Source organism: Amphiura filiformis, chromosome 12 (assembly GCF_039555335.1).
Source record: "Amphiura filiformis chromosome 12, Afil_fr2py, whole genome shotgun sequence".
NCBI classification, from domain to species: Eukaryota; Metazoa; Echinodermata; class Ophiuroidea; order Amphilepidida; family Amphiuridae; genus Amphiura; species Amphiura filiformis.
In genome coordinates this window covers 30,616,148-30,641,611 of record NC_092639.1, presented here as the reverse complement: position 1 = coordinate 30,641,611, position 25,464 = coordinate 30,616,148, and the positions used below count along the sequence as shown (strand labels likewise).

General features: G+C 36.7%; 1 protein-coding gene across 1 annotated transcript in view; it reads right to left on the bottom strand.

Moving 5' to 3' along the window:
- LOC140166060 (annexin A13-like) overlaps window positions 1-25,106 on the bottom strand; it is a 32,400-nt gene extending 7,294 nt beyond the window's left edge. The window contains exons 1-8 of the mRNA XM_072189441.1: window positions 24,974-25,106; window positions 6,709-6,851; window positions 4,667-4,757; window positions 3,648-3,742; window positions 2,688-2,801; window positions 2,439-2,529; window positions 1,676-1,755; window positions 1,036-1,104 (exon numbers count right to left, since the gene is read on the bottom strand). Of these exons, the coding sequence (XP_072045542.1) occupies window positions 1,036-1,104; window positions 1,676-1,755; window positions 2,439-2,529; window positions 2,688-2,801; window positions 3,648-3,742; window positions 4,667-4,757; window positions 6,709-6,840 (672 nt within the window). The 5' untranslated portion in view covers window positions 6,841-6,851; window positions 24,974-25,106. The remainder of the gene's footprint in view (window positions 1-1,035; window positions 1,105-1,675; window positions 1,756-2,438; window positions 2,530-2,687; window positions 2,802-3,647; window positions 3,743-4,666; window positions 4,758-6,708; window positions 6,852-24,973) is intronic.
- Window positions 25,107-25,464: the final 358 nt, after the last annotated feature.

Here is a 25,464-nt window from a genome sequence, read left to right as displayed (position 1 = left end):
TTTTTGCCTTCAATTTAGGCTCATTCAGCCCTGAAGTCATGGAAATCTCTCATTTTCACACAGCACTTAGTAAACAGTCATATAATTATTTCAAAGTTAGTTTTGTTGGTACTGTGGTAAAATGGTATTCTGCTCATTCAATTAATGGGTGTGCGCCTGTAAGCTGTTATTTTTGGTAGTAACCTTTGACCTTGATTGCACGTGAATTGGAGATGGCTGCTTGCACGAGTGTGTTTACAATGTGAAACTTGATTGGAAAACCGTTTTATACAAGGGAAAATCATATCAAATCAATAATAATGAGGTGACATCGAAATTGCAGAGGATTATTGTGATTGCAGAGCATGATTTGGGACGATTGACTGAGTGATTTTTGTGTGATTTTCTACAGTAAGCTTAAACATTGGAGATATTGAAAGTACTTTCATCATGTTCATATTGTGATGTTAATGAACCAAGAAAAGAACAAGAACGTTGAATGATTATGTACATCTTGCGTGAAGTCTTAGTTACTTTTAGCTATCACCACCCTGGTCTTCTATCGACCCAAACTTAACCCGCCATCGCCGCTCGGCCAGCTCGGGATCAGCTACCCCGTTTTGCCAAAGTACAAAATGAAACCTTACGATGTTATGACGACATGTTCAAAGGGGGACTTATTTCTTTTGAGGTGTTTAGTTTGGTCTTCGTCAGTAGGCCTATCATAATATAAACCAAAATGTCGGCATTTATATAGCATAGCGCCTTTACTTGATTTGATATGGCTGCCAAAAACAACGGCGCCGGTATGACTACCCCTAACAATTCCTCATTATACAACAGTGGCGTAGCCAGTATTTCGGAACCGGGCGACACAAAACCGACAAAAATATTTTTTGCCGGCGGCAGTTGTGAATTGTTGACCCAAATTGCTGCCTATTAAAGCTCCATTCAGATTGGTGATTAAAGTGAAGATATCACGTAATTGACCAATCAAAGGCAATGTTAGATCGGCAGAGGGTAATAAATAAAACATATGAGCGAGTCTTATCTCACCTGATATAAATATGTAGCATCTGATTTTGCGAAGGATTGCACAACCTCATGTGGCTCGTCTCGCTCTCCCTGTGCATGCAAACATTAAATGTTACAAACTGTTGATTGACTGATTGATTGATTATGCACAGGCGGTGATGGAAGCGATATCACCAATTTTGAGGTCGCCATTGGATTAACACATAATCATGAAATCTTCACAAACAATTCTAAATTTGTTATGTGGTGTCAAAGCAAAATTATCTTACTCTAAAACCGTCGGGGTACGACAATGTACCACACTGCAAGTATGTTAATTTTCCATTTGTAATTGCTAACCGTGTATTTTGAATGGGGCTGTCAGCCCTGTATCTTCGCCAGCCTCGTACGTCACGTGTTGCGCTTCCTATGCCGCCTGATTACGCAGACTGTTGTTCTCATTTGGGAGACAAAGGCCTCACACAGTATTGTTACTGTGCAACCGTCCAACTGAGATTATAATACCTATAGCATCACAACCAATTGCAATATCGCAAAGGCAAATCAGACACATGAGTTTGTGGACACGGTTGGGAAATAAGCTCTTGATCGGTTGGTCGTAACATGTTATGTGGCTTACAGAATATCTAATATGATATATAGCCTAATGTAACAATCTTACCTTCATTAATGTAAGTAATAACTTCTGCATGTTGCCACTTGTGTCGCTGTCAATATCATCAGCTAATGTTTTGCCAAACTCTTAGAAGAAAAACAAAATATTTCTAAATTAAAACTATAGTCTATGTTATGGAAATGTTACAACATGGCTTTTAAGGGTTTTTATCATTAATAAAAAAATTGGCATTTGTGTTGAATCAGGTGGGTTTTTTTTTTCAGATTTTTAATCCGCTTATATACATAGCATTAATGTGAAAACATGAGATGAAATGAGATGTCCCCGGGTCCGATCCATCCTAGGAGTGGACCTCCTGGACAAAATCAGAAATGATGAAATGACAGCTATAGCGCAAACATCGCAAGCACCATTACCGTATAAAGTTATCAGGAGGTGTCTGAAGTGGTTTGGGCATGTTGTCAGGATCATGCCACAACACAGACAATACCAAGCCTAAATTCAAACCTTTGGTAGGTGTATACATGTATAGGCAAACAGGACGTCATCCAACAAGATGGAAGGACCAGATCCAAAAAGACACAGATAACAGGCCGAATACCAGGCAAAGATTGTATGAGTATTACCAGGCAGAAAACAAAGGGTCTCCATAGGCAGATAAGTCAAGTAAGTCAGGTCGTTTTTATTTATAGCTTGCCATCTACCCATCATAAGTCGTGTTCACACGGTCGGACATAAGTGACTTATTACCGGTAATAACCGGTAATAAGTCACTTATGTCCGACCGTGTGAACACGACTGTACTCACTAGTTTCGTAAGCTTGTTGTATACTCTCGAGTTGCACTTTGTTGCGGAAGCTCAGGATTTCAATAAGAACATCTTCTTCTGTACCAAAACCCTGAAAGACATAAAAACCTTCTTAAACCTGCCTTTCAGCTAAGATAATAAGTGGTGTTTGTTTTAAGTGTGGGGTGTTTTTGTGGGTGGGGCAATTGACAACTATAATTCAATACGTATTCTAGAATTATAGCCTTTTCATTGTTGATAACAGCTTACCGAGATGGCTTCGTTCATCAACCACGCCTCGTACTCAGCCGATGGCTCCACCAAGTGTACCACCGCATCTCCGTAATCACCACTTAGTTCAGATTTCAAAACTTGTATCAAGTCCTATACACAAGAATATGCAAATAGTGTTTACAATAATGTGCCAATTAAATAAGAATGTTGCTATCTACCTAAGATAGTAGTTGCTACCTACCTAAGATTATAGTTGCTATCTACCTATAAGATATAGTTGCTATCTACCTAAGATTATAGTTGCTATCTACCTATAAGATATAATAGTTTCTATTTACCTATAAGATATAGTTGCCATCTGCCTAAGATATAGTAGTTGCTATCTACTTAAGATATAGTTACCTAAACCTATTAGAGAAGACGAACGTCATTTCTATCTATATGCCTACAGTAAACTATGTTATATTATCATAATATTGCGCCTAGAACTAAGAGCAGAAAGCCATCTGCTTAAAAAATAATAAGATCACAATGAACATGCTACTTACCTATATGAGAAGACTATTATAGTATTTTGCTATCTGTCTGAGATAGCATTGATTGTCAACTACCAATGGAATAAGACACTACAAATAATTATGCTATCTACCTAAGATAGCACACAACTATATATACCTGGAAGAAGGCGAAAGCCTTTTGCAAACGCCCAAATGTAGCATTAAAGTATTTATATCTACCCAAGAGAAGACAAAACTATTTTTAACAGGTAAATACTAGCAAAATACTTTAGCCTTCTCTTAAAAATGATTCCTCGTAAGATTATACGTACATGTATTGTACATGTATATCATTTTCTAAATTTACATGTATCTAATGTTACACATTGATATCTGCTACATGAGCAGTGTAACTGGTATAGAATCTTATGTGGCCTTTAAAACTTCATACTATACAATTTCTATGATATTAATCATATTTGTATATATATATACATACCTTTTCATATATTTCTTCGAACGCTTGTGCAATAAGTTGACGTTGCTCATTGTTACATGATGTTAGGATGTCTATCACTGCGTTGTCCTTTGTACCTATACATTTTGTATACGAGGAGTTGTCAATTATGTAATGAAAGAAACAATATAGGCTGCTCCTCATAAGAAGAATATTTACACTTTAAAAAGAGCCCATACCTTTAACATTAAAATATTTTGGTAAATTTATTAGATGCAGGTTTGCGTCATATTCTTCTCAGGCAGAAACAATCACGAACATACTTAATCATGAGCATGCGACGACGCTGACAGCAGATGTTGACAATATTTTGGTGGCCCACAAGACAATGATAGAATAAAAGAACTGAAACAAAAAAATCTAAAAGAACTAAAGAAAACTGAAACAAAAGAACTGACAAAATAATATAGCTGTGAAAAGTACAGAGAAGAAAAATAAATAAAACAAAAACAAAACCCATAAGCTTCATGCAGGATTGCATCAAGAAGACGTGTTATGTTTCTTTTGTTGCGCTTGCTGGAATCATTCAAAATATGACTTTCGCTCAGTAGAGGTTGCCATGGTTGCAGCAGGTCCAAAGAGGTATCAAATATATTGTATAATTTTAAAATTATGGGCTATTTTTTCAAGTGTAAATATACTTTTTGTGCGCAGTATTTAATTATTTGAAACAATATTATAAGGGATGGAGGGGTGTTAAAAGTTGCATGGCCTTATATGAAAAGTGGTCGGAGAAGGCAATGAAGATCTAACATATATAGGCCTACACAAAAAATGATACACGGAATGCCTCTACAAAAGGTTAACATAACCATGGACATTAGTTGTATTTAATTAAATTACTTAGCAAATCAATTAAATGATTGATTTACTTAATTAAATCACTAGTGATATACGGTATTCCATGACAGGAATTGTCCTTCTAGCAAAATCTTCAGGCGGGAAAATTTCAACAGGTTCCTTCAAAATGGCTTAATGTAAATTATATATAGGCTACGTACCAATCCATACATCCATTGCCGCATGAAGTTTCTCGGCTTCTTGGCTAGCTTGAAAGTTTGGTCTTGCTTGAATCGTGCCATGATACACTGACTTCATAGTGTCATTGATAAAGTAAAAAGATAAAATAAATTGTTAGTCGATTGATATCCTAAGTCAGTAGCGGTAGCAGGAGTTTTTTGACGGCAATTGGGGTGCGTCATTTGTGGCATTTTTGGCAAGTGGATGGAATGTTCGATAATTCTGACTGGGAAGCAACCGACGGGAAAAGCTCTAAAGTTGGGGCGGACGGCTATTTCCCCCCATTTCCACCTTCGCCCCGTTACAGCCTCATGTATATGTTATGTATGTTCCACCTAACCTGATCTTAAGCTTTTTAGAGCATCTGCCGCTTAATCAAAGGTCCAGGGTTTCGCATTGCGGACACTGTATTAGTGCTGTACATATAGTTAAGGCACAAACAAATATGGTAGTCCTATTGCGTCCATTCTTTTTCTCGGGGAAATTAGCCAATTTAATTTTGGTTTTCCTCACTTCGAAACGTCTGCTATGTCTACGGGATTTCTGCTCCTTTGGGAGGCGGGATCAGAAGTTGTATGTTTTGTTTTCTCGAGGAGTTTAGGGACTTTGGTTGGATATGCGACGTTCTTCTAACTTTGCCCCTTCAGTGGATGGAATATTATAGTCTTTGCGTAATGACAAAGGGTTTTAATGACCCCTAGCATGTGGTTGAGCGGATGGTGCGAATCAAGCATTAAACATCGGTCCGTATAAATTAAAAATTAAAACCACCATGACCACTATTCATATCTCATTGGTTTCGTTATGTGGATGACACGCTGATGAAGATAAAGAATATCGAACAAGTCCCTTTCTTCGAACACATCACGCTGTAGACAATAATATCAAGTTCACGTATAGGTAGGTGCACAGGACAACAAGCGTCCATCGGCTATCACCCCAGCAAACACAAAAACGTTTTAAAAACGTTTTAAATAAGTTATATTTTGGCTTTTGGTTTAGGTAAAAACATTTTAATAACATTAAAATGTCGGGTTATATAAAGGTCATGATAACGTTTTAAAACGTTTTGTATGAAAACACACTACAACAATATTTTGAAATGTTTTCAAAAAATGTTATTGTAAACTATTTTTGCAAACATTTTTGCCAAATATTGTGTCGATACTTAAATAACATTATGTTGAAATATTTTAACCCTGCAAACACAGAAATGTTCTTAAAATGTTTTTTACTAAACCTTTTAATAACATTTAAATGTCGGGTTATATAAAGGTCATGAAAACGTTTTTAAAACGTTATTGAAAATATTTTGGGCAAACATTTTTCGCAAAATATTTTTTCAACCCCAAAATAACATTCTGTTTAGAAAGTTTGGTATCAAGTTTTCAAGAATGTTTTTGGAATGTTATTAAAACGTTTTTATACCATTTATATAACCCGACATTTAAACGTTTTCTGTAAAACATTTTTGTTTGCTGAGCAGTAGATTATCAAAAATGTTTTTAAGGTTATGAAAACGTTTTATACTCTTAATATACCGTTTATATAACCCGACATTTAAACGTTTTCTGACAACCTTTTATAACCTTTTGCGAATGATGTCGAAAACGTTTTGTGTTTGCTGGGACTGACCATGTACAGGAGAACGATCATACTTAATATATAGACTGGGAAGAGGCTAAGGTATAGGCAAAGAGGCAGATAGATATACACGTTGGATAAAGGAGGCGATAAAGATCGGGAAGCTAGACAACGTCATGAAGAGAGACGAGGGATGATACAATCTCATCAGTTGTGTTTTTGATGCTCTTCTTGGAAAAAGAAGTAGCCGTGTTGCTGAGCAACCAACTTCACTGAGCGGAAGTTTGTTTTAAATAAAAATCATGTGATCCGTACTTCCTTTAAGAAAGAAAGAAATAAAGTTGGAATTTATATACATATTATTTATGATAGACACCAAATGTGAGACTTTCCTCAATTATATTTTGATGCTGCCATGCACAAAATGGGTAATTCTTACTTTGAAATAATCGGTTTTGTAGCAAGCATTGCTGTATCCACATGATCCAGAACCAGTCCAGCTGGAATGGCAGTGGTCTTCGGTGGAGTGAACCACGGAGACAAACAACACGACGAGAACTACCAGCTTCATTCTAGGTTAATCTGCATTTGATAATATAACGAACAAGATATCGACGAAAAGTAAACACTGTATTTGTTCTTATTGTTTGCTTGTGTCAGTCAAGAATGTAGGCTAAAGCTACAAGTCAACTTTACTCACATTAAACACAAATAGCAAGGCCTACGTGGAATATATGAGCGGGTGTATGAGTCGTGAGTCTGCAATTCAACTCATTGTTATAAAACATATTGACTTCTGTCAAACATTAAGGGCACAGACCACAAAATAGCTTTCCATAGACTTTACGTGAAAAGTAGGGGTCGCGTTTTAGTCCCCAAGTCGAGTTACCTTGAACTTTGATATATATATATATATTTAGTAGACTTGTTAAGGGGTGAAAATAGGGTGAACGCTGCATTTTTTAGAACAAAGGTCCCACTTGGTATGGATGTTCCTTGAGGTAAGAGGAAAAGATTCATCCAAAGAGACACTCTGTATCTATGCATAGAACCCCCTAATTAGCATAAATTATGCTAATTAGGACCCAAAACATGGTATTCTCTACCTTTTGGACCATTTCACCTATAGACATGTGTAAACATTTGAAATTGGCTTAATTTAGGGTAAGACATTCATTTTTGGGATTGTTTTGGGGATCCGTAGCCATTTTGACCCTCAAATCCAAGATGGCCGCTGTCCGCCATCTTTAAAATTGGCGTTTTAACAACTTTTGAACCATTTGAGCTACAAACTTAAGTGACATATCAATTTGTACTAATTTTGGCTGGGAAACTCACTTCTGGTACTGTTTATGTGATAGGAGGTAATTTGAAAAAAGGTACAAGGGTTTTTAAATGTGAATACCATGGTACCTTAGTAGAAGGATGGTCATCAAGCTTAAGTTTTAATATACCTTACTTTTTAGCACCATTAGGGACACACTGTATAATCCATGTTTGGTTTTTTGAATTTTCAGTCCACTCTATTGATAGTAGCAAGCGTTATTTGATTTAAAATGACCAGTATGGATACATATGACTGGAATTTATTTTAATTCTCAGTTGGTCAGAGATGAACCAATTAAGGATCCAGCATCATCTGTAAAATTATGTGGGCAACCTAAAAAAATAGAAGCTTGTTACACAGAACTGCTGAAATATATATCGGATATATGTGAGTATGACATTTGCCCAGCTTTGTACTAGTAGATGATATTCCTGGGTGTGGTGGTGGTGCGAGCCCGAGCAGTGCAGTAGTAGATAGAGCCAACGAAAACTAAGCATACCGTATGATATAAAAAACTGCAGAAGCGCTGTCAACCAACAGAAGGTGAATCGGGCAAGCAAGGAGAAAGGCTGAGAGGACTACATACCAAATCAGCCCGGTGAAAACAAGCTGAATGAGCTTCCTTTATTATATAATGCCCTAATCCGATCAACAGAAAGGACATCAAAGGTCGAGAGCAGGACATTCAACTCCATCAGTTCATCATCAGATCCCTCCTGATGAAGATGTGTTTTGTACACATCGAAATATTGAAGTAAATATCTCAATATATTTGTGTTGAATGACAGTTTAAATCTACTTTGCTTGTTTTTCTACCAACCAAATGAGCATACACAGTGATATCAGGCGAATGAGCTCTGGTATGGTTTGTGAATCCCAAGGGACAACAACTGCAAATAAGGACTCTTCTGAAACAAGGTGCTTGTATTGTTGGGAGTCTGGAGACAAGAAGAGCTTTAGAAAATCTTCTTATTTGGCACAAGCAGTCAAGATTCTGTGAAAGGATATTCTTGATAAAAAAACCAGATGTTTTCAGACTCTTTCTCAAATTCCTCAGAAGCAGACTTTGTTGTTCCAACATTGAAATCTTTCCTACATATGCTGTTAGATGGAACTTGCATCGATGTCGCTATACGTCCTGCTTCTTCACAGAAGATTGTGTTATCACAGGCACAAACCAATATGTACACCTCCGTATGCAAAAAAATCATCGAATCCCAGAGTGTGCCACGTCATCTGCGTCAACGACAGGCTCCATTATCTCGTATAATGGTTATGAAGGTGCATATGAAAACGGTTATAAAGGAGAATCTTGTTGACGTGCTGGCAGAACGAAGACTTAAACCAGAAGTCTGCTTCGGGATGGGAAAGGCTTGACCCCACTCTTTCAAGGGTTGACAAGCGGCAGCAAATGGCAAGTCAGGAGCAAGGCCTGTAGCAGTAGTTTGCCTCAACTCAACATATTGGGTGTAGGTTTTCTTCATCAGAATGAACAGCTGTGCCTGATACTTGGTGCACATATCTAGTCCTGCAGATGTGAGATGCACTAAGGAAGGACTATGCTCTCCCACTGTTTATTCATAGGTGTGGTTCCCCCACTGCCCTCCAACCTGTCACCTAAAACCTACCACAACATCTTTTAAAGTGTGCATGGCCTCAAACAAGACAAGGTACTTAACTTCAGTAATGTCTGTATCTGAAAACTTCCACTGCAAACGCTTTGCAAGTGTGTACAGTAGCTGATCAGCTACCACAACGAGTGTCTGTCGTGGATTGAGGTACTCATACAGTAAAGCATATTGTAATAGGAATGTTTGCTGACTCTGTCAGCAGTGGGAGTATAGAGGGCTTTGAAGTGAATAAGGGGGACCTGGATGAACGCTCTACGTGGTAGGGAGCCCAAGAACCACAGTCATCACTAGTCAGCTGCGTTTCCAAGTGATCATCTACAAAATTCAACCACTGATAGCCATCTTGGAGGACCTGCTGCAGTGATCTGGATGCAGGTATTGGATGGGTGTTAATGTCATGCAGTGATGGAACATGAAAATGTCATCCTTAGGCAAAGATGCATCCACTTGGAGTGATTGCAGTCTTTTGCCACATGCTGATGCCAGTCCAATGGAAAACTGACTGAAATGACGCAGTTGTTGATGAGGGATTATAATCAATGCTGTCACTTCCGCCAGTCGTGAAGACTTCTTTGGTGGCTTCAAGAACTACAACACCTTCCCATTTCCAATGAGTAATGAGTTGGCACTATCAATGCTCAGCCTCATTCTGCCGGCATGCCAACAAGACTCTCCTTTATAACCGTCATCATAATATACCTTTATTGCCATCATAAGGGATATTGTGGCTTCTATTTCACACAGATAATGTGGCACACTCTGGGGATTTGCTGATCGTTTTATACACCGTTGAACATCGGGTGGTTTGAGCCAGTGATAACACAAGCCTATCTGAAGAAGCAGGATGTATGGACATCGATGCAAGGGCCATATCTAAAAGCATAACAGTAAAGATCTCAATGTTGGAACAAGAGAGTCTGCTTCTGAGGTATTTGAGAAAGAGCCTGAAAACATCTGCTTGACTGAGATCTTCATGAAACACCAGATCCCAACAACCAGATGACCTTTGTATTTCCTTGATGTCAGGGATCAAATTGACCATATCCTGTCGAAGAGGAATTTACCCGTGATCAAAGCAGTGCCAGATGTTTCTTGAAACCTTAGGCTTTTATAATTTTGGCTGTGTGGGTTTCACGAACTATATCTGTCTTTCTATAAAGACTGCTAACGGTATGCAATGTGGGATTCATAAACCATGACACAGCTCATTCACCTTGTTTTCACCGGGCCGTTTCGGTATGTACTCCTCTCAGCCTTTATCAGCTTTGTCTGACCCACCTTCTGTTGGTTGACACCGCCTCTGCAATGGCTCTACTACTACACTACTCGCACCACCGCCAGAACCAGAGATACCATCTACTACTACAAAGCTTGGCAAATCGCCATACTCACTGAGATTTGAGATGTTTGAGATATTTTTCTGCCGTTTTGTGTAATACGCTTCTATTTTTTCTTAGGTTGGCCAGATAAGTTAACCGATGCGGGATCTGTAATTGGCTCATCTCTGACAAACTGACAAATAAAACACACATTTCAGTCTCATGTATCCATACTGATCATTTTAAATCAAATAACGCTTGTTGCTATCAATAGAATGACTTGAAAATAATAGTAAAACTGTGTAAAAGTATGCATTATAAAGTGTGTCCTCAAAGGTGCTTAAAATTAAGGTAGGCCTATACATATTCATAAGTAAGTTTGATGTTCATCCTTCTACCATATAGCCAATGACAGGTACTTTGGAATTTACATTTCAAAACCCTGGTACCCTTTTCAAAATACCTTGTATCACATAAACAGTGCCAGAAATGAGTTTTCCAACCCCAAATTATTACAAATTGATATGCCACACAAGTTTGTAGCTCAAATTGTAAAAATGCCTATTTTAAAGATGGCGGCCAGCAGCCATCTTGAATTTGAGGGTCAAAATGGGCACGGATTCCCAAAACACCCCCAAAAATGAATTCCTCACCCTAAAGTAAACCAAATTCAACTATTTATAGGTTTTTTTTTAGGTGAAATGGTCCAAAAGTTAGAAAATACCTTATTTTGGGTACTAATTAGCATAATTTATGCTAATTAGGGGGTTTTATGCATAGAGACAGAGTGTCTCTTTGGATGAATCTTTTTCTCTTGCCCCAAGGAACATCCATGCCAAGTGGGACGTTTGTTCTAAAAAATGCAGTGTTCAACCTCTTAGCAAGTCTACTAATTTGCAATCATCGTATTCAGAACAAATTTCTGCATAATATCTCTGAAAATAACTCCACATTTTCCATCTACTTTTTGAGAAAATTAGGGCTTATATATATAAAGGTCAGATTTTCCCGTGTTTACATCCAACTCAGCTTATTAGGCCCTTCACAATTAATTCTTAGTTTCCTGTTTCATGGTTGAAAACCAGGGATGAGGCGACTTTTAATTATTAATTATTAATTATCTTTTATTTTCTTTATTTTAAAATAAGTGGTTGCAACCTACATCAAGCCATTTTGACAAGGAGCATGCATTTAATTATTTTACTACTATGTTTGATTTTATACATAAGTAATGGTACAATTGGGTTCTATATTTATTCATCATTATAGATGATATGATCACAGTCAGAAAGTAGCAAATGGTAGTCATTAAAAGTTATTTTGAAAGAGAAAATCCAAAATATAAATAAAATAATTAAATATTTTGCAATTCTCTACTTTGGACGCGGGCGGGAAACAGGAAACTAAGAATCAATATATTTTGGTTTATTATTCATCGATGCTGTTAAAACTACTGATATTAGACCCTCTGTAAAATCAGACCATAATGCTATTTCATTAAAGTTACAAATGGGAAAAACAAATACTGGGCCAGGTTTTTGGAAATTTAATTCTTCACTCACAAATGATAATAACTACAAAAAAGAGATTCGTAAAGTTATTTGTTCTTGCCAAAAGGATTGTACCCGACAAAAATTATCAAATCAACTTACTTGGGAATTATGTAAAAAAAATATAAAAGATTTCACTGTAAAATACTGTAAAAAAAAGGCCCGATGTAAAAAAAAAAGCTTTTGGAGAAATTAGAAAATGATGTTAAAGAATTAGAAGAGAAAATGGATAATGAGGGAAATGTATGTAAGAATAGATATATTGAAGCAAAGTCAAAACTAGATAAGCTGTATAAAGAGACTACTAAAGGAGCTATAATAAGGGCAAGAGTCAAGTGGTTTGAGGAGGGTGAAACCAATTCTAAATATTTCATGGGGCTCGAAAAACACAAAGCAACTAGAAATTCAATTACAGAACTTAAGTTAAAAAACGGTAAAAATATCACAGACACAGATGACATTCTAAATGAATCTGTAGATTATTATACTAATCTGTATAAATCAAAAGAAATAGAAGATAAAGATATTGATGCCTTCATTAATAAAACTCGTGTAGAAACATTATCTAATGAAGAAACAATCAAATGTGAAGGGTTACTAACAATTGAAGAATGTACAAAAGCAGTACAAACACCTAAACTTAATCGATCACCCGGAATTGACGGATTAACTCCCGAATTTTATAAATTTTTTTGGTCTGATATAAAAGAAATGGTTACGAACTCCCTAAATGAAGGTTTTGAAAGAGGTACATTGTCATACTCTCAGAGACGAGGGATTATCAACCTACATTACAAAAAAGGTGATAAAAACAATTTGGATAATTTTCGACCTATAACTTTGTTAAATTATGATTATAAAATATGTACTGCTGTGCTATCAAATCGTGTCCAAAATATTCTTAAAAAGATTATAAGTGAAGAACAATGTGGATATGTTAACGGGTTAGGCCATTTTTAATCGACTTTCGAAAAGTTTTTTGATACATTCATTGATTTCTCAAAAAGTAAAAATCGCAGTTTAACAAATAACGGTTCAAATGAAAGCCATTATTGGGGGCTAATTGTTGTATCACTATGAAAGGCCTGACACCAATATAAACACTTATTTCGGTGACCCAAGTTCATGGTCATTTCTGCTCACGCACTTTTTACAGATGGCCTAGAATTTCATATTTCGGTTTCAGCGATTGCCCGAAAAAGGTGGTATGTTTTTGAAAAGCGTTTCCGCTTGGAATGTAGATAGTTGTTGTTTCTATTACTGTTCGCGATTTTAATTTATGCACTTTTTAGCCGACAATTTTCAATGCATTTTACATAATAGAAATGTCGCTGGCATAAATACCGATATTTTTAACAGTATCGTTTTTTTAAACCAAAATATCATAAAAAAGAGTTCCCAATACTTTTATGAAACCATAGATACCAAATCGGACTGCAGGTGATGAACAGATTTTGAACTAGAATTAAAAGAACCAGCGTAGGCCTTCTCAAAATGTACTTTCTTTAAATATCGAGTTGTTTAATTTTGGACTGCTTTTTCCTTGTTTTTTATAACAAGAAAATGCTTTACATACCCCAAACTTCTCACATAGTCTTGGCTAAGTGTCCGTTACTGGTTGATATTATTAGAATTAAACGATTTTCATGATTAACTTACTTTTACCGCAATGTTTTCCCTCGCAATGTTCAAATATATCCCCAAAATGGCGTTGCTTTCAGTCTCACATTAATGACAAGGTTATCCCAAGATGTGTGAGAGTTTCTGACACTATATTCACGGGTATTCTATAGCTATTCAAACATATACAAATTTGGCTGGTTTGCGATAAGCTATACCATTTTCACCCTGATGTGGTAGACTGGATCCTTCAGTTTTTCAACAACTACGCACGGTCATCGGGTTGTGCTGTTGGTGAATAAGGCAACGTGACGGATTGTGGGTAAATAAAAGACGCCGTCATTAGAGGCCAGAAGGATTCAGGCTACTGATATGGCAGTGACATCAGCACTGTATGAATTTCATTACACTCCCTAGCGTTCGATCAAAGCGCTGATGTACACTCGCACACGCTTAAAGACGCCGCATAGATGCGCGAGCGAAACAGCTGCTTCAACGTGTTGACGTCACTGCCACATCGGGGTGAAAACTGGTATAGGTCAGGCTTCCTCAAATAGGTTTGTTGAAGCGCCACATGAAATAAAGACTGAAAAGCGCCACTCAATGGCTGCGAAGCAGCTTTCGCGGTGCTTTAGCACGGCCGGGGGAGTCAGAGGGGTGCCCCCTGTGAAGTTATCGTTTTGTTTTTTAAGTTGAGGTGCAAATGACGCCATTTGGTGCAATATTTTGCACTATTTTAGCCTGTCTTTACACGGAGAACATGGGAATTTATTTATTTATTTATTTATTTATTTATTTATTTTAAATCTAAACGGCGCCTCGCGCCACTCGGGAAGCCACGCTATTTGCGGACCCCTGGTATAGGTAAAAATGACTATGAAAACTTTCCGCATACCGAATATGGGTTTAGCCCATATTTAATTGCCTTTAGGCCCTAGGATTTATTTTTAGAAAAGAAAGCCTAAGACTGGAGCCTAATCAATTGAGAAGGGAATGGATTTTGTCACAATAATATCAAAATTAATATCGTCCATAACAAGAAGGAATGCATCACGATTTTTTGATATCCAGCTATAGTATTTTAATTGATTTACACTGAACATGAAGCTATAATATCTCTACTATATAGCTTCATGCACTGGACATTTGCAGACCGACCTTCTCCATGTAGCGAGTACCACATTAGATTGTGTTTACAAGAAATATATAATAAGCGCCACTTCCACGAAATGTCCTATATGCCAGCAACTTTGATGATAATATATTATCTACAACATCACACCTGTTTTTCAAGAACTCTCTTTTATCTATTCACCTCAAAGAAAGGATTAGAATTATTATAATAGAATCCCTGACCTGATGCAACGCATTTTTAATGAGTTGCTGAGGGACTAGAAATCTTTATGGTCGAATGAACAACGTATGACCACTACACAGGTCAATGGCCTTATTGTGTTCTGGCGGGTTATTTAAAAGCACAGTCCCTGAATTTTTCCAGACAAGGAACAATAGGAACAAATTGCCTGGCAATGGGGTCACATATAATCCCAGTCTATAGTGTGATCAGAACATTATAGGCATGTAATCATTATAGTATAATCAGTACGAAAAGTCCAATGCGATTTTTAATGTATTTAAAAAATTCAAAGAACCACTTTTTAGCGGGAATTTTTGCAAGTTACACAGCTGAAGTTGTAAAATGGTTGAAATACTACAATATTACGGCGTAAACAAGAATATGTTTATTTGGTCTTTGTTCCTATAGCCACATCCCTTAAGGTTGGTCTGAACCCTGGAATTATGGAAACTTTCGGGCCTCATTACTTCTAAATTGTTGGTCTAAAGTATATAGAAGTATACATATTTAGAATGGCAAAGACTTGATAAGTTCATCTGAGAGGTCAAATTTGGGCCAAAATGGCACTTTTGTCCCCAAATCCCCAAAATAATGGTTTTTGGCCCACTTCTTTTTTGTGCACCGTAACAAAAAAATTCTTGAGCCAAAATTTTTGAAACTCATTTTTAAAAACTAGATCAAAATATCTGGGACCAGTTTTTTCATTTTTTTTGAATTTCAACTAACTTTGAGAAATTTGCACCAAAAATGGTCAAAAAATGCTGATTTTTCAAAAAAATAATAAAAAAGCCCGATTTTGGCACAAATTTCAAATATTTTTGGTGAAATTGGTCAAAATTCAAAAAAATGAAAAAACGGGTCCTAGATATTTTGATCTAGTTTTTAAAAATTAGTAAAAAAAAAATTTGGCCCAAGAATTTTTTTGTTACGGTGCACAAAAAAGAAGTGGGCCAAAAACTGTTATTTTTGGGATTTTGGGCCAAAAGTGCCATTTTGGCCCAAATTTGACCCCACAGATGAACTTATCAAGTCTTTGCCATTCTAAATATGTATACTTTTATATACATTAGACCAACAATTTAGAAGTTATGAGGCCCGAAAGTTTCCATAATTCCAGGGTTCAGACCAACCTTAAGGGTCGTTTCATTGGACAAAACATAAGAATTATTGAGGATGTTATTGAATATTGTAATGGTAAGAATAATGAATGCGCTATATTATTTATTGATTTCCAAAAGGCTTTCGATTCTTTGGAAATAAATTTTCTGTTGAAGTGTCTAAAAAGATTTGGTTTTGGATCACAATTTTTAAAATGGATAAAAACCATTTATGCCAATATAAATAGCTGCATTTCAATGAATGGATGGTTATCAAGATCATTTGAATTAAAAAGAGGTATTCGTCAAGGCTGTCCATTATCGGCCTTATTATTTATTATGGCGGCGGAATTTATGTCAATAAATATTAAAAATAATGTAGATATTAAGGGTGTCTCTTTCAAAGAGGAGCCAGACCTACAAATTAAAATTGTTCAACTAGCAGATGACACCACTGTATTTGTAAATGACATGGATTCTGTTAAAAAAGTTATGGAAGAAATTGAGAAGTTCAGTTTTCTTTCAGGAATAAGTATAAACAAACAAAAAACTGAGGGAATGTGGCTGGGAATAAATAAACCCTCAAATTTAATTCCAGATTTTAAATGGACCGAAGGTCCAGTGAAATGTCTTGGTTTATATTTTGGGAAGGATAAGAAGATTACCGAGGACCTTAACTGGAAACCTAAATTGACCAAATTGCAAAAACCTTAATTAGCTGGAAAGCGAGAAAACTAACATATTATGGTAAAATAACGATTATCAAAACGCTGGGTATCTCACAAATACTTTATAATGCCAGTAATCTAAATGTACCCGAGTATGTTGTTAACGTAAACAAACAAATTTTTTATTTACTTTGGGGTTCAGAAAGAGAAAAGGTTAAAAGAAAAACAATAACAGGTTATATGGAATATGGTGGTTTGAAGATGATAAACTTAGAGCATCAAATAGCTGTTTTAAAAATAAAATGGATTGCTAGACTGTTAGATGGAAATAACAATACTGCTATATGGAAGAAAATATCGCAACATTGGTTCAAACAGCTAGGTGGCTTGTCTTTAATACTCGAGCTTAATTGTAATGCGAAAGACATAAAAGAAATTGTGTATGACAAAATGCCTCTGTTCTATAAAGAGGTTTTAAAAGCTTGGTATACACTGCAAAACAGAAAAAGGAAAAACATTTCTGTAAACAATAAAAAAAAAAAAGAACTTTTGCCGGAAACCGCTTCACAGGCGGATTTATTGGTATGAGCCCTTAATGACTCAAAATGGCTGAAGATCTCATCAGAAGCTATCAGAGTTGTTTTTATGAAAACTTTGGCATAGAAATGAGCAATGACCCTAAATACATATCATCATCCCGCTATTGTCATGATTGTATGCCTATATTGTTACGTGCACACATTTGTCTGTAAGCTTTAATTGTAAATTGCCTTGGTGACAAAATGTTTGAATTCGATTTCTTAATATAGCTACAGCCATTGGGAGGCGGAGGGCACTCAATCATGTCAATACAATATTAAGATTTGCATCATCTGCAATCCCAGCCTAAGACTCCCTGTTTATTTTGCCCGTTTGCCTCCCCCTCCACGTTTCTTATTTTCCCCTAAAGACCCCATATTGTTCTTGTTGTCCTCCAATATCCTCTTCCACAACCAATACCCCATCTTTTTCTTGTTTCCCCAGGTCAATTTGCCCTGCACGTCGTTATCATCCCTATATCTTCGTGTCAAAAAATGCAGTGATAGTACAGCGACTCCTCTCGTTTTTCAACAGCTACGCATCGCGATTTTGTTCGAGATAGGCCGAGCGACTCAGGCTAAGCATACCATGACTATCATATGAGATACACACATAGTTTCTATATTCTACACATTATTACGATTTGTGCATGCTCTAGTACCCCATATGATGTTTCTATTACAAGAAAATCGATTTGTTTTCAGGTAAAACCAGGGTTTTGTTTCCAGTACACTCACTCGAAAAGCAGTACACTAATTAGCGGGGCCTTACAGCTTGCTGCGGATATCTTTTACTGCATTTTAAATGTAAAGATTTTGAAATCCAAAGTAAAAATTGTGATATATTTAATTTTGAGAATTACAATTCTACTTTATAGGTATAAAGGAACACGTTTAGCCCATTCAGTTAAAGTTCCAGGTGCAAGCCCTATAACACAATGCATATGTAAACTTTCTTTATCTGTGTCAATAATAGAATATTGATTGTGATCTTACCTCGAACTGTTCGTACAATTTTTCCCCGGAAAGACCTCAATGTTGAATGTTGCGATCACACATCAAGTCACTATTGAACAACATGTAACTGCATGCAAGTGTTGATCTACCAAAAAACGTTTCAAAACGTAAAAAGCGGCCAAAGTTTAAAAAATCTTTCCTGTGTGGCTTTTCACCCTTTTTAAAACTTGGTCCCATTTAGTAAAGTAGTATTAACATGAAGAATGAGTCCTAATTTTTACATGCAACAATGTACTCTTATAGGTTTAAGACTGTTCGAAAGCGGTGCAATATGACGTAGGCTACCGTATGTATTATCAAAAACATTTCAAGGTTTATGTTTTATTATATTGCGTGATCATAAAGAGTAGTAGAGTATTATATATACTTAGCAAATTGACTGTGTGTCAACCTGCTACATATAGGCCCTACATCTGTACATAAGGCGCAGAATCGCACATGACGATGAAGAATTTAACAAAGTGAGTATTTGCTACAAAATACATTATAACGTCTATACGGAAAAAACTTCAATTACGCACGAACATTAATTCATTTGCTCTACAATATAAACATTGACAACTAAGAAAACCAACAAGTAGCCTATACAGCCTGTCTCAAAAAAAGTTGTGCAAGTGAAAAGCGCCCTCTTTGGCATTTAGAAAATACCGCTGTGACATGATGCTTAGCTTATATCAACGTCACGGGTGTAGTCTTAGCTCTCAAATACCGTTTATTTTGTTCAATTTACTTGTTTCAATCTCGAGATATGTTTAATTAACAACGAAAGGGTAAAATCACAATTGTGCCACTTTTACTAAGGAAGAGGGCTGTACATGTAAATCAGTGATAGCCTCATGTCACGTTTATCAATAGTTCCTTCGTGAAATCAAAAATATGCATAAATTACGCAACAATACAAAATTGTTTTTACTGTCTTTACTTTGTTATCATGATACAGATATAATGATTCTCTTTTTTCCACTTAAAAAAGATTTAAAAGATAAACAAATATTCACATTCTGCTGTAAACTTAACTACATGTGCATGTCAATGATTTTAAGATTTTTTTTAGATGGTAAATACTGTTCTCTTTGTCACTCAAGACATGTTAAAAGGCAACAAAATATTGCACACTTATAGGTTAATGAACGAGTATTACTTGATGGAGAGAAATTAGACAAAATAATGCACACGCGCTGATGTTGGTGCGTCTTATGCACGAGCTCCGAAGCCGGGAAGTGCATTAGACGCATTAACATCAGCTATCATTGATTTTCATGTACAGCCCTCTTCCCTAGTAAAAGTGGCACAATTGTGATATTACCATTTCGTTGTTAACTGACCATATCTCAAGATTGAAACCAGCAAATTGAACAGAACAAACGGCATTTGAGAGCTAAGACTACGCCCTTGACGTTGATGTAAGCATCATGCCACAGCGGTATTTTCTAATTGCCAAAGAGGGCGCTTTTAACTTGCACAACTTTTTTTGAGACAGGCTGTAGATGACTTCGTATGGGTCTTTAAAAACTTTCATAAATGGGACCAAGTTTAAAAAAGGGTGAAAAGCCACACAGGAAAGATTTTTTAAACTTTGGCCGCTTTTTACGTTTTGAAACGTTTTTGGTAGATATTAATTTTTTTTGAGGTAAAAAATATTGCGCGCTAAGTGATTCTTTGTAGCCATGCGAGGTGAACTAGTTGGATATCCATATTTCGCGGTTAATGGTGCTTTGTAGCCCTGCGGGCAAACTAGTTGGATATCCATATTTCGGGGTGAGTGGTTTTTGAAGCTCCGAGGGCAAACTAGTTGGATATCCATATTTCGCGGTTAGCGGTTCTTTGTAGACCCTGCGGGCAAACTAGTTGGATATCCATATTTCGCGGTTAGCGGTTCTTTTAGACCTTGCGGGCAAACTAGTTGGATATCCATATTTCGCGGTTTGTGGTTCTAGTGGTTTTAACGACCCGTAACCACCCCAGTCAGCTGCATACCGCATCCAGCTATTTTAATTATCAAAATACTAGTTTTTTAATGCTATGGGGTAACAGAATTATTAAAAAAATTAATAGCTGAACCCAATAGTTCAGCCAAGGACTGGAAACGACATATTGATGACTGTATATAGAGTGTATTCAATAAACCCAAGGCGGAACGAGAGTTGCTAAGTAACCGCTATCCGAACCATAAACACACATGCATGATCAGACAACGAGTATTCAATTTCCTCATAGCATCCCACGTTGTACACACGTCAGTCGAATTTGGCGGTGTTGGTTTGTTAGCCCTCCAAGTTATAACATCGTTCACTTTGTGTTGAACATTGTATGTGGGCCTCGCTGTGATAACATAAAGATCAGTATGATCAGTGTGGTATCACAGAGCAGACCCTTGAGAGGGTCTGCTCATTTGGCTCATTTGCATGGCAGTCGGACTCGCCATTGTATTTGATCATTTGTGTATGGAGAGCAATGGCGACCCGTCATTGTATTTGTTCATGTGTGTATGGAGAGCCACTCTTGGAGCCCATGGGACTTAGGCTAGGTCCTCAGGTAGAGTCAGACGCTGTATGTACTAGAAACGCCCATTCTTGATTCTGCGTTCATTCAATGTTAGCATTAAATTTGTATTGCCCGGCGGCCCCGCGTAATGGAAAAACCTGAATGTGTTACATAAAAAGAAATGAAACTTAAAAAAAGCAAGGTTCCACCTGAGTACATATTAAATTGGTGTAGAAATTGTTTTCAAATATATATATGAATTTAGACAAACATACGGGATATAATGAACCTTTGACATGACGCCATGATGACATGATTTTATTAGTCGTTTTTGTATATCATAATACCAGTATTTGTAATTTTATATTATATAGAACTAATATTTTGCATCATAAATGCGCAGTTCATATGCACAGACGATTACTAATCTTCAAGACTTCAAAATAACATGTTACTAAGCAGGTAATAGGTGCTGGCCTTGTCCTATTGTACTTGTTCATTTGTGTATGGAGAGCTCACTGACCTGTTAATAGAGGTCAATGGGATAGCTTCTTTATGGGGCACTTCTCCATCGGTTTCAGGGCGCAGTTCATTGAACTCAGCGGGATTCTATTGCAAGTGCTTTTATATTATTACAAAACGGATCGTGGTTATTGCCTTGACAAATCTAATACATAATTCATACCAGGGATTAATAAATCCAGGGGTGCGGACATTTCATTGGTCGCAAACCACCGGGATTCGATACAAGTTTGCGTTGTAAATGAATGCGTGAATAAGAGTGTCATCCCTTGGCGCGATATTTGATTTCTGAAAATACTCAAGTTGCCGTTCAAAATGCCTAAAAATCATCAAGATATTGCAATACTGTCTAAAGTGATGTAAAATTGTGGCAAATTTGTATGATTGATCGCACATAATTTCTGCGTAGCGTGGAGAATCATTTACATAGGATTTTGGAGAAAAAATGTGATAATTTTAGGGAAATATAGAATGGCGGAAGAAACAAATAAAACATTTTCCTGGAATGTGTAGACCATACTCTTTCTGTTCCAATTGATTTGGATACTGAAATAATTCTTAAAATGAAGCTGTTGGGTGATTTATGTTGGCGTTTCTAGAGTGTGTCATTATTGGCAAACATCTAGGGATATTGTTGAGAGGGCACTCGATTCACGAGATTTCTTTTGCAAGAACGCCAAAATAGCACGAATTTTGTTGGTTTGCGACTGAAGAGTGTCCGCACTATAGATTTCTGCCATGCAAATTAGCTAGTGTCAGTGGGTAAGAAAGTGTCATCTTTTGATCGTTAAGACAAGCCACATAATCTTATGTAAAACTCTGCTGGGTGTTTCGATCATGTATTATGCGTGTTTGGTCAAGTGAGGGTAATTTGTAAAGCATCAACTTGTGAACAAGTCATAGAGGGTTTGATCATGCTGATGATGTTGCCATTTTGGACGACTTCTGAGTGTTTTTAAACAGCCCAAAATGAATGAATAAAATCGTGTATGAGATATTTGCGGGGATATTTGGGTGCATTGGGCACTTATGGGTTGGGTATAATAGATTTCTATGTATACAATTAAGTCTGATATATTTTCGATGGAATATATATTTTCACTTGAAAAGTTAGTAGTTTTCCGAATTGCAATTTCTGAATATTATATAAAAGGTGAGAATAAGACTATAAATGTAAGAGTATGGGATAATTTTGATTGTTAATAAATGCGAAACGCCGGCGGTAGACATCAGCAATAACAGGGATTGCCGCGATTCTTGCAGTAGCTTTTATGAATAGAATACAATAGTGGATACAATAGCGGATACAATAGCGGAACAATAGAGCTCTCTTACGGGCAAATAAACCTCGTCGCGTTTTGCTAAATTTCACTTCTTCTTTTTCATGAACTAACCGTTATTTTTTAAACTTGTGGCAAAACTTCGACCGAAGTTTTTAATAACTAGACTGCGGAACTCAGTCTTCAATGATACTGATGTCAGTCATTTATCTATTGGTCGTTATACGACTATCATTTGAAGACTGAGTTCTTATGATACATCTTCCGAGGAGCAGTTTCAGACAATAGTTCGGGATTATTGGGACAGAGGTTATCTTTTGAATTCTTTCATGACCACTGAAGCATAGTCATGCCTGTCAAGGACACTCGGCGTGAATTGGAAGACCATGTCACTCGCCACAAAAGAATGTCAACGGTCATAAAACACCAATTCTTTCCGCTCCACGGAATATGATGTTTAAGGTCTAGGCATAGATGAACTCCTGGATGGGGCAGCTTTAATTAGCATGAGGCCGCATTGATATGTAAATAGCGTATTGTTATTTAAATTTGTGCCCAGACGTATTGAGGGCGACAGTCATATTATCCAGACGGAGAATGGCTGCTTATGCCGGGCATGTCAAATTGCTGAGTGAAGGCTGATATTCACCTATCTGTATAGGTAATAAGCTAGTATATTTCGTGTACCAGTTGGTTATAACAAAAAATTAGTATCATATTAAATATATTAAGTGTATAAACTTTGAAATTTACATGAATTTGAAGAGCAGAGCTTCGAAATCTAGCTAAGTCAGGTGATGTGAAATTCTTCTGCGTCACCCCCTCTGCGTGGTAGAATTATATTCATAAAACATTGAATTTAACAGATACCATGGGCAGCCAACCACGATTTATCAGCATTTAAGATATATGTTAATTAACAAAGATAAATAATAAAGAGTACAAATGGCAATTAACTAGTAAACAAGCCTGAAATCTTAAAATGTTGCCACGTGATTTCCCGAACACATGATATTCAACATGTGACCACTATTCAGATTTACCGTAAATATTTGGAGTATTGTTGCACGGCTTGCATAGTCGTATAGTCAACTGTGCATTTCTTCACCTCCGTATAAAATCAACAATTCATGCTGGGAGCCAAGTAACATTCTGTCTGCTTACTGCAGATTGGTATTTTATTTTACTTGAGAGCATAATAGAAATACATAAGACGAATAAAGGCGCCATGATGGAAGGTCAGGTCGGGTATCAAAGGTTATTATAACTTCAAATACTACTTGTATTTCACACCTTGCCTCTGTCACATATGTGACGTGTCATGTCAAAAGGAGACACTTTTGGGCAGGATCATAAATGGAGAAATAGTCAAAAATCTGTCCGGGGTGATTTTTTCACAATTCGGGTTTGTTGCGAATTTGTGATGTTATTAATGTTAAAAATAATGTGTGATAGTTTCAGACCGGAATATAACTGGCGTCTTGTATTTTTTGAGACATTTTTCAAGGTAATTCCTACTCTCAACATTGTCAATAATAATTTTAAAGGCCGATATCTCAATTTCCAATTTTATAATACCATAACTTACGAACTCAATATCTTCGCTTAGGAATGTCCGATTTCATTGGGGAAAACAGCATTGTGGAGCAAAATATCTCTGTATTTAAAATATGTAAAAACATCAGAATTGATAACCTGCCCAAAAGTGTCTCCTTTTGATATGACACGTCACATATTTCCTTCATATTATTGACAGCAAGTCCTAATTTTGACTTTGCTATTGCAAAATGTCATTTCATATCAAATTAGTAGACTTTCTTTGAAAAAACATATCACTGGTGCCTGATGGGAATACCCGTCCGCCATTTCATTAAACTGGATCGTTTTCGCCTGGTTTGTGCCCAGATGTATTGAGGGCGCGATATACTCTCATTGAACAGGCAAAGTTCGCAAAACTAACAACGTTGTTATTTGCCAATATCAATTAACATGATCCAAGGGTCGAACATGAATTATTCATAACGGATCGATAACTGGCCTCACTTTCTAGCTAGTAAACCAGCTGAATTTTTCATAGGTTTTGCGTTGCTAATAGAATAACCGTGCATTTAGTGTCACCCCCTTGGTCTAGGACTATATAGTTGATAACCAGATAACTTGATGTTAACCATTTCCAAAATGGAGAGCCTTTTTCTTCAGCACTGACAACTATACCCGCTACATAATAAAACTTGAGTGAAATAAGCCGACTCACCTGCCTAGAAACTGACCACTTGATTTTCAACAATATCTCATCAATGAAACAATATACGGGGTCTGAAAGAACGGCAAGCTTACACACTGGAATCAACTATAACTCTAAATTTCTACAGCTACACTAACTGACGCCGGCAGCGATAGACCTATAACTGATAGAGCCCTGCCCATTGAACCTTCGGACTATTGAACCTTCGGACGAATGGGTACATCCCCTACAACCATACTAAACTTAACCAAGACAGGTTGATAGGCCTACTTGTGGTTATCATGTAAGGAAATGGTGTTGTATAAAAGGCTTCCGTTTTGGTATCGGTTAAATTTCAACTAGGCCCTATAAAGTATAAAATGATAAGTGTCCAATATTTTCCGTGGGATCGGTAATAACAAAGTAATTATTTGTTTGCACGTGGGTGTATACGGTATAATGAAGAAACAAATCTGTAGAGGGCTATATATTTGAACATAGGTATATATGCCAACGGATAT